At 45.5% G+C, this 10,759-nt stretch overlaps 1 protein-coding gene across 1 annotated transcript; it reads right to left on the bottom strand.

Annotated features, from left to right (window-relative positions):
• Window positions 1–792: 792 nt before the first annotated feature.
• LOC148511394 (uncharacterized) lies at window positions 793–10,231 on the bottom strand. Its single transcript, XM_088442297.1, has 5 exons — window positions 10,164–10,231; window positions 7,587–7,657; window positions 6,971–7,035; window positions 2,521–2,818; window positions 793–929 (listed from the first exon to the last, which is right to left on the bottom strand). Exons 1-5 carry the CDS (start codon window positions 10,229–10,231, stop codon window positions 793–795), a joined length of 639 nt encoding a protein of 212 aa, XP_088298423.1.
• Window positions 10,232–10,759: the final 528 nt, after the last annotated feature.

Here is a 10,759-nt window from a genome sequence, read left to right as displayed (position 1 = left end):
TCTATCTGTCTATCTACCTAATTATCTATAAATATATAAAGAAAGACAGAGAAATGATATGGGGTGTAGGGAAAAATAAACTGCAGCAAACCTACCAGATATATCTTGCAGTTCTGTGTCCACAACAAAAAAGCTGCTGCCAAACATGCACCAGGGAGCTAACCAGAAGATGCTGGCATGTAAAGCATGCGACAAGCTGACTGGGGGAGAAAATGGAAGGTTAGGGACTGGCTTGAGGTGACATCTTCAGAGGCCAGATTGGAACGACATATCGCTTGGCCGTCTGGTTGGGAGTACGCACTGTACACATGTGCTCACCATCGTTAAAGATATCTTCTCATCTGCTGTGTAGTACAGCAGATATGATGCGATGACGTCATCACATATGTTCCAATTCACCCCAAAATGACAAATAATCCAATATATAATTTAGTGTGTACCCAGCCTAAGTCTTCAGGGTCTGCAGTGGGCTATCAGCAGAGGGGATGGTCGGGATTAGTTCAGGCAGCAGCAGAACAACCCAATTGCTGAGTGTCTCCACTGTGTCATCAGAAGGCTCCAAGCGCACATACCAGGAGGACACCTGTGGGGGACCAGTACATGTGCTAGGTAATGGGATGATATTTGTGGGAGAAATACTCATTGATGTTGGAGAGACTGCTTTAGATCCTAATTGTGGAAGCGCTGTACCAGAATTTTCTTTTGTGTATTGTGTAGAGTCTTGTACTCCCAACATAATTGAGATTTATTTGATGAGATCTTCTCCTCTTTCTCCTAGGATAGTGTACTCTGTTATGGAGTCGCTGCATGGCTTTCCCCTTGCTCGATGTCAGAGCTCTTACCTTTCCTGTAATAGTAGGCTATAACTGCCACCCCACAGATGATAATGACCTGCATGAGTAATAGCACACATAGGATCATCACCCAAATATATGCAAAGAATGGAGAAGGTTTGTAGAATCAATCCCTGGAAAAAAAGAGAGAGTGGAATTATGAGTAGAGGACATTTACTTTCTTATTCACTTCTTATACTTCTTTCTATCTCTGTTTCAGCTACAACTCCCATTCTAATTATTCATTTTTTCTCCTAATATCTGGCCTATCTAAAACTACCTCTATAGTCTTACTTGTGGTGGTTCTAGGCACGCTCTCTTTTCCGGTCTTGCTGCAGAGGATGCAGGCCTTGCCACTGTTGGCACTAGACCAGAACCGGATTAAGGGGGGTGAGGGATACAGAGGTCATGTGTCCTAGCCCCCTGTATGAGTGTGTAAGGGTGTGACTGTAAATAGATGTGTCCACATACATCTTACCTCCATGCGCTACAAGTCACGTTAAACATAACGGGTGATCAACATGTGACTTGGTAGCGCCTTATTCACAAAGTGATGCAAATAGGATGCTGATTAAAATGATATGCAGCATACCTATATTGTGTTTGCAACTGCAGGTGTATCTGCATGGGAAATACTACATTACAGTGTCAGTGGCTGTGACACTGTAATGTAGCATTTCACATGCAGATACACCAGCAGTCGCACGCAATAAGCATATAAGACGCATTTGAAGTAAAAAGACGCTAAGCGCTATCGAGACACACCACGGCATGGCGGGACTAGAAGGACTGTTTTACTAGCACTGAAAGAAGTATGTGGACACATTTGTATATGTGTGTGACTATAAATATGTGTCTAAGTGTGTGACTGTATGTGTGTGCATTAGTGTGTGGATAAGTGTGTGACTGTGTATGTGTGTAAAAGTGTGACTGTATGTATGTGTGTGTATAAGTGTGTGACTGTATGTACTCGTATGTGTGTGTATGACTGTATGTACTCGTATGTGTGTTTATCAGTGTTTGACTTTATGTATGTGGGTTGGGTATGGGATCCCGGCAGTCTGGATGCCGGTGCCGGGATTGTGATTGCCAGCATCCAGGATGCCAACTGCATGCCATGTATGTATGTATGTATGTATATGTTTTACTATGTAAGTAGGCATATGTGTGACTATATATTTGTCCTTTTGTGCCCCATTTTCATGTGCCTGCAAAGGCCTGCATACTAGAACCCGACCCCGTGTCACAATTAATGCTCTTTAAGGTGCCCTAGTATCAGTGATGTTGCTATGGGCGTGCGGGCTGCACAAGATGTCAACTTTGGGGGAGGATACCCACAAAATGCCGACTCCTCCTCAGTGACTGGAGCCCGGTGCTGCAGTGTGACATTCTTCTGCAGCTCTCGGCTCCTGTCACAGAGAAGGAGCCGACACTGCAGGAACTAGTCTTCGGGGGCAGCCCAGCATCACTGAGGATGCTGGTCATGCCCCCAGAAGGATTTCCAGGCTATACCATGCCCCTTTTATGCCATGCCCCCTTTTCAACCACACAAGGGGGTAGGAGAGCTCACCGGGTGTCACCAGATCCGGTGGCTCCTCTGCCTAGTATTGTGCCCAGGGCCTCTCAAAGCCTTAATCCACCTCTACACTAGACTCTCTGCTGGCGGTGCTGGCCTCTATGTCCTTACCACTTGGGGTGCTGGCCTCTCCCTTGGGGGTATTGGCCTCTCCACTGGGGACACCGGCTTCCTCGGCCTCTTCGCTGCATGCACTGGACTCTCTGCTGTACTTCCCAGCCTCTTCACTGAGGGAGCTGGCCTCTCTGATCTTACCAATAAGAGCACTGGCCTCTCCAGTGGGTGAGCTGGCCACTGTGTCCTTTTCATTGAAGCCCCTGTCCTCTACGGTCTCATCGCTGGGGGCGCTATTTTCTCTGCGCTCTCCACTGGGAGCACTGTCCTTTACCTTACTTGGTATAAGGAGAGCCTATATAAATGTAAGAGATAAATATGAAACAGTGACACAGATATAAAGATAAAAATTGGTCATGGTGTAAGGACTCAAGAGGCAAATCTGCATAATTAATAATCAACACATTAAACAGCAACAGTAAAATGTGTGAAGTGAATAAACACTGCAATATATCAATAATACAGCATAATTGCGGGCATTTATGAAAACTACTGGTAACTGATTAGAATATGTGGCATTCTAACCAGCAAGCAATTAGACTTACAGCTTTCTAGCATATTTTAAAATAAGGGAATAAATGTATATCTGCAATGGGCAAAACCCCATGTCCTGTGTATTTACCTTTGTGACAGCTAATTGTGCAGAACAGATGGTGTTGCCCATAGCGGCTAATCAGATATTTATTTTAATATTCTGTACTGTTCTAGACAATTGTAGACATATAGGGCCATATCCAATTAGCCAAGCTAACGGCTTTTTCCCTAAAAGGCTTTCATTTCTGACAACGTTTCATTAAACATTTTTATCGCAAAAACCCTATTAGCAGCGGTTTTCACATATGCAAACACTGTATAGGAATTTTCACAAAGTACTTTTCACCTTCTCTGAGTAGGTAATAAGTTGTGTAAAAATCTCTATTTTTTGGTAAAAATGTCGGGACTTGGTGCAGAACCCCTTGGACATCCCCCTTAATGATTAGTTAGGAAAAACAATTTAAAAAAATGTTTTAATTAGCTTAATGTGGCCATTAATTACGTACATTTTTTGGGTAAAAAATAAAAAGTGTTGAAAAATGAGTTTAAAGTAGTGGGTCAGGTATTTGGGGGGCTGTATGGATGGGACATGTGTTTTACACATTCCAGGTGGCTGTGCCAAGTGTATTTTTAACATTTTTTAAAAGTGCCCTGAAATGACACAAAAATATACATACACCCATGTAATGTGCCACTAATTTACCTGAAGCATTTATTTTTGCCAAAATAATCTTGCTTTCTATAAAATGCATATGGCACAGTGTAAGAACCCGAAAACCCTTTGATTATGTCACGAACACACCTCTATACTATTTCCCTATCTTAGGGTACCATTTTGGGGGGAACAGGCTGATTTCTCTATTTTCACCTGCACTTTTCTCCGGTCTTCAATGTAAGAATTATAGGGTGAATATGTTATCGCATCTTTTGCAATAGGATTGTACGATACACGGGAGCGTGCAGACATGCGAAATGCGGCAAATTCAGTCGCATGGTACAAAAAGCTATCTCTGGAGAAAACATGACATTATCGCGGCTAATTGGATATGGCCCTAAATCTGAGGTGTATTTGTGGCCATAGTCATTAATCTCTGGTGTTACCCCTAAAATTTGGCACTGAGGCAAAAGCTGAAGTGAAGTTATTTTATTGGTAAATGCTGTAAAATCAGGAGAACATCAGACAATAACCAATATTGTGATATGTGCAGGACAAGGTGTGGATCCCAAAGGCCAGACTAGGTCAGGGTAACAGCCAAGGTCACATAATGAATACAATGATGCGGGGACACACTGATACACAGGTACTTAGGGCCTGTATCAGAGCTGTGGACCTCATTCAGAGTCGGTCATTGCGGCCGCACGGTCGTACGCCACCGATGCTCGCTAAACTGCGCATGCGTAAAGTTCGCAATGCGCGTGCGCAAACTAGCTGCTACGATCAGAAATTTCTCTCTACTTGAACACAGCCAGGTCGGTAGTTTGAGTGACAGAATGAGGCATTTGTGGGTGGTAACGGGAAGGTGCTTGAAAACGGGGGAGTGGAGATCCGAATGCAGGCATTCCTAATTATGCGAACGGCGTTTCTGGGAGTGCATAATTAACAAAGTAGTGTCATGGCACACGTGACATGGGTGGTTTGTACACTGACCTGATCGTAGTGCTTAAGAGAGGGTATGGTCAACCTTAAGCTCTACGACCAGTTCCGATGGATACCAATGGTCTCAATTAATCCCTATATGGCCGGAGATGATGTGTAATGCGTACGAGAAGGGGGCGTATTTTTTGTCTAACGGCCGCATCCTCCCCTTGGTCGGCCAGCTAACGATCCGATCTTAGGGACGCAACTTGCGAGTGCATCTGTCAGGGTTCAGCCTAGGATCGGCCTCTCTCACCTCCTTGCTGGCTTCCCCTGACTTCCTTGTGGTCAGACGTCTGGTGCAATGATGGATGTGGGGCTGAATATTCTGCCTTAGGTGCTTTTTGCGAGCTTCCATGGTCGGCTGTGTGTGCTGGGGATCGGAGTTCCCATCATGGGCGCCGCCATGACAGTTCCTCTCATGTGACAGTACTCCTAACCTATGGTAGCATGATTCAGTCAGCTGATGCTGTGCTCCAGTAATCTGCTACCCCTGGGTATAAATCCGCCTCCAGAACTCCAGGAAGTTGCTGTTCAACTTCTTCTCTGTTCCAGTGATCCCAGCATTGCTCTGTGCTAATCTTTTAGAGAGTTACTTCAGCCTGTTCACAGTTCTCCAGGTTCCAGTATTAGCTTCCAAGCTATTCTTAGTCTGAGAGTAGTTCTCTCCCAGTATCCAGACTGTTTTGTTTTCTATGTCTGTGTGTCTTTGTATATGTGCTGCTAGTATTGCAGCTTCCTTGTGTCACTGAGGTGTCAGATTACCTGCTGGTATTAATTAGCTCACAGCTGGACTTCCCAGCACATATCTGTGTCAATCTGCCCTGTGTCTTGTCAGTGCAAATCTGCACTTGCATTTAGCACTCTCCTAGTGAATGCCTGACTTCTCTTTGTGTCTTGTCTCTGGTAATCAGCATTTCCAGCATTTCCAGCATTCCAATATATTCCCTGAGTCCACTCTGCTCTTGCCTTAGCTATCCCCAGTATATGTCTGTGTTTTTCTGCATACTTAACTGTTTCCAGTCCATGCCTGTGTTATAGCATTCAGTTCTATTTCCAGAGTTCATTCATTCCATTCACCTCCAGTGCTATTGCATTCTTTATAGTTTCCGGTCTTCTGCCATTCCCAGGTACCTGTCCAGAGGGCCGCGACCTGCTCACTTGGTGCAGCTGAAAACCAAATCCCAATTGGAGGGGTCACTGGAGAAAACCACCAAGTGAGTTAGACTCCGCGCCTCTTGGCAGGTCTAGCCAAACCTAGGTTTGGCCGCAACTAGGAGACCTAGTCTAGTCACTCCCCTAGTCACCCGAACCCCTCGGCTCACCGTCCTCCACAGAGGAATTCTTGCACTGGATCGTGACAGCATCATTTGCATATCCGGCCCCTTTTCCCTTACGACAGTGCATCCGCAATGACCGACTCTGAATGAGGTCCTGTGTGCTAATACTAATATATGCTAATGCTGCATGAGGCATCTTGTGTAATTAGATGCCTCCTACATGCTTCTGTAATCTGCAGCCGAGGACACAGCCATCAGATCATCTGCATAAACATTGGCCATCTGAGTAACTCTCAGGTTATACAGTATGGCTGCTGTTTTCACTCTGCCAGGGCCAATCAGAAGACGCAGCCACTGGCCTCAGCACGCATTGAAAATGGGGCAGACGCTCACTTGTGCTGCCTCCTTCTCACCACCAAACAGGTGGGACTGTGACTGCCATCTCAGTCAGTGATTGGCACATGCTCAGTACAGATCCTGCACATGTGCCCATCTGGTTTTCTTACAAGTCTGAGTCAGGCCCTGATTACAGATGGAAATAATATCAGGTAACTTGGATATAGCAGATAGCGTCGTTGGTAAATCACAATCTCACATCAAAGTCCTGTATGTAAAGGAATATACAGGTAAATAGACAGGTGAAATAGCCAATAACAACGGCACAAGATAATATGTGTGTTGTAGACAGATGTTGGTAATGTCACAATGAGCAGAGCCATCCCTATCCTTTGTATTCATTCATGTATGTATTTATTTTGCCTACCTTATATGTACCTGATTACGTGTGATGTGTCCCCCCCATGTCTAGCAATGCGGGGCACTGTAACATGATATAAATATTAATAATAAGATATAAGTATATATGAGCCCTAATGCCTAAAATGCATTCAGTGTAGGTTGTTAAATAAAAGCTTTCAATGACATTTTCACTCACTTGTCACAAAACTGATATATGTTACTCAATGTAAGTAAATAAAATGACATACAGTACACTTACACTATCTATGTAGTCATCGTGTACTGCTGCATATATGCAATATGGCTCAGGAAGAAATGCAAGGACTGTAAATACAAAACAACATGTTTAAACCTTTATCTGTAGAATTCAAAAGTTGAAGTAGTTGTTAAGCCAAGTGTCTGTCATGCACGCCTAGATTACCACGTGACTCCTACAGACTATTAAAGGTGTTCATCTATAACAGCCGCCTTTCCCTGGTGAAGTAAGTTCACCCGGTGCTAGGATGCTGCCAGGACTTAACTCAGGTACAAAGAATCAATGTGGACAATTGGCAGCACCAGGAATGGGCTGAGGTGAGAACAGGAGAGGATTCAGGTCCAGAAAAACACTTCCAATTTCTTAATTAGTTATTAAGGAGGGGGTGGGGGAGGGAGGGTGACGCAGGGGACCATAAGCAAGTCCCTACAATTTTTAAAATAAGTATTTAAGGAAAAATTGGTTCTGCTCTGGATGCGCTCAAAGATAAACTTGAGTGCTAAAATTTTTTTTCAAAACCCTGCACCCAATTGAATAGCATAAATCTCACACCTGCAGGGAAAACCCCACAGGTGCAAGAATTTTGGTAAACTTGCACCTAATTGAATATCTCCCTCACTGTCTTCTACTATAAACAAATATGGAACTGGAAACAGTATTTTCTCATTTACTTTCACGCACTCAGCATGACTAAGAAAGAACAATGTGGACATTAGGGAAACCATAGGGGCAGGGATAGGAGGTGTCTATGCAGAGAAATGTGAGCAATACACCAGCATATCTCTAGTTACACTTTACAAAATACATATAAAATAATGTGACTTGTACATCGAGGTAATAATTGTTAAACTACTTACAGCATAGGATCCATATGTGTATGCACTGTGGGCCTGATTCAGAGCCGGATGCTCTGACCAGAGCGCTCGCTCTGAATCAGTGCCCTCCTACCTTAAAATGGAGCGGCCTCCTGGCCGGTCGCATAGCTGTGGGTGACCACCCACAGCATATGCGAGCGGCCAAAAAGATGGTCGCAATGGTCAAGACCATCGCGACCATCGGGCTTGCGACGAGACCATTGTGGTATTCACTAATTGATGGCAATTAGTCACGGGGGAAACCCTGCGGCTAATTGAATACCCCCCATAGGCTACCCATAAAGAAAAAAAATAAAAACATTAGCCCCCACCTGAAGATAATTATGTTTTTATGCTTGCAAAAAAAAAAAAACAGGCCCCATATGAATATAATTAAACACACACATAGGACCCCACATGAATATGTATGAAGTCCTTATACAGCAGGACCACCCTGGGTGCTAAGATACAGTTATAGCCAAAGATACATATTCAGGGAGAGGGTAACAGCACTGGGTGACGGGAAGAGGGTAACAGCACTGGGTGATGACAGGGAAAGGGTGACAGCAACAGGTGACAGGGAGAGGGTGACAGCAGGGAGAGAGTGACATCAGTGGGTGACGGGGAGGGGGTGACATCAGTGGGTGACAGGGAGAGGGTGATGACGGAGAGGGTGATGACAGGGAGAGGGTCTCGGAGAAAGAGGTGATGACAGGGAGAGGGTGATAGCACTGAGTAACACGGAGAGGGTGATAGCACTGGGTGACAGCAATGATTGACGAAAGGTAGAGGATGACAGCAATTACGGACTGGGAGAGTGTGAGAGCAGGGTGAGAGTGACAGCAGTTGGTACCAGTGAGAGGGTGACAGCAATGGGTGACAGTGAGAGGGTAAAGAGCGACAGCAGTTGGTAACATGGAGAGGGTGACAGCAATGGGTGACAGGGAGAGAATGACGACAGGGAGAGAGTAACAGCAGTGGATGACAGGGAGAGGGTGACAGCAGTCGGTGTCAGGGAGAGGGTGGGCACAGCGCTCACATGACACATGCATGTCATAACACATGCAACACAAGGTGGGCTCTGACTGACACTGGCATCTAATGCCCGACATACAAAAAATAGTTTCCCTGTTCTCCAACAGACAGCCCTGCACTTAGTCAGGTGGTGCATGGGCTGTCTGTGGGGGGGCAGGGTTGGGACAAAATGATAAAAAAAAGAGTTACCGGCCGACAGACGCGACAGCCCCAAGAGCATATCGGCCCACAGGGAATCTTCCCAGTGGCTTCAACGGCCAAACACCCCTTGATTGAGGGTAATGATGGGAGGGGACAGCCTCCTCCTATCCCTTTGTTATTGCCTGTGACTCCACAGGGCCCCATGAAAATACCTTAAAGGGGCTCAATAAATAATGTATATTTAAATACATACAGCATAAAAAATTCTCACATAGTGCTAAAAATATGGTGGCTGATTTAGAGGGAGAAAATTATTATTATTATTACCAGTTACAGTATTGATATAGTGCACACATATATTTCCCAGCACTTTACATAGAATATTCGGCCATTCACAGCCATCCCTGCCCCAGTGGAGCTTACAATCTAAGGGCCTGATTCAGAACCGCTCGCAAGCGCTGCGCGCTCGCAAGCGGGTCGATGGTGCCCGAGGGTCTCGCACCAAAAGGGGCGTGCTGTCTTGACCATCGCGACCATCATCATGGCCGCTCGCTATAGCTGTGGGTGGTCACCCACAGCTATGCGAGCGGCCAGGAGGCCGCTCCAAAAGGTAGGAGGGCCGGCCCTGATGTCAGAGCGTCTGGCTCTGAATCAGGGCCTATATTCCCTAACACATGCACACACATACACACTAGGGGTAATTTTGTTAGCAGCCAATTAACCTACCAGTATATTTTTGGAGTGTGGAAGGAAACCGGAGTACCCGGAGGAAACCCACGCAAGCACAGGGAGAATATACAAACTCCACACAGTTAGGGACATAGTGGGTATCGAACCAACGATCTCAGTGCTGTGAGGCAGTAACGCTAACCATTACACCATCTGTGCTGCCCAAAAAGCAATATAGGCAGATAAGGCTGTGCATAAACTAACATATTTAGGTTAGAGAAGAGGGGGAATAAGGGAAGTTAGGCAGGTAGAGAGTGAGGATAAAGAGACACCTCCATAAATTGCATAAATTGGGCTGTTTTATTGGGCTTTTTAGGATTGGTTTGGGCTTGTTTTGGGCTTGTTTTTTACTTATAAGTTGCTTGTTTTCCATTTTAGAGTTGGCAACACTGATCACTCCCCCTCCCTTACTCAGATCCCCACCCCACCCCGCTCACCTCACTGTAGCAGGGTGGAGAAGATCAGCAGTGCTGCTGAGCTGAGAGAAAACCCAGAGTGTCTCCATGCTGGAGGTGTGTTGTGGGCAGAGCCACAAGCACCACTCCGCCCACACCTTCAGGCTTAGCTCAGAATACGCTCTGCTCCCTTACAGCCTCATTTATCAACAAGTTTATCACTCAAAACTAGTGATAAATATCACTTTTTATGATAAATGTTGCTCCAGCCAATCAGCTCCCAACTGTAATTTTTCTAACAGTTGACAGTTGGGAGCAGATTGGCTGAGCACCATTTATCATAAAAAGTGATATTTATCACTAGTTTTGAGTGATAACCTCATTGATAAATGAGGCTGTATGTCAGATGTCTGTTTTCCAGCACCCGGACGTTGACTGCTCTGCATGAAAGCTGTCTGTGGGGACAGGAGGAGGCAGGAACTCGTAGCTCAGTGCTCCTCTGCGGACGGGCCACTGACAGGCAGGCTGCTTCTCTCATGAGGGTTTCACGCTACTGGGTGCATAGCCACGTGCATCAGACGGCGGCTCTGCCTGACCCTGCCTCTGCCAAACATTCAATTTGACAGGTTAGGTGGTGC

This window comes from Taudactylus pleione, unplaced genomic scaffold, assembly GCF_031769625.1.
Source record: "Taudactylus pleione unplaced genomic scaffold, aTauple2 ptg000309l, whole genome shotgun sequence".
In the NCBI taxonomy this organism is placed as follows: Eukaryota; Metazoa; Chordata; class Amphibia; order Anura; family Myobatrachidae; genus Taudactylus; species Taudactylus pleione.
This window is presented reverse-complemented; position numbering and strand designations above follow the sequence as displayed.

Coding starts and splice junctions, on each gene's coding strand:
- LOC148511394 (XM_088442297.1), bottom strand. CDS start 10,231: ATGGAGACACTCTGGGTTTTCTCTCAGCTCAGCAGCACTGCTGATCTT. Junction 7,036..7,586: donor TTTGTTTATAGTAGAAGACA/GTGAGGGAGATA, acceptor TTGTATTTACAG/TCCTTGCATTTCTTCCTGAG. Junction 2,819..6,970: donor ACGATGACTACATAGATAGT/GTAAGTGTACTG, acceptor ACATTTATATAG/GCTCTCCTTATACCAAGTAA.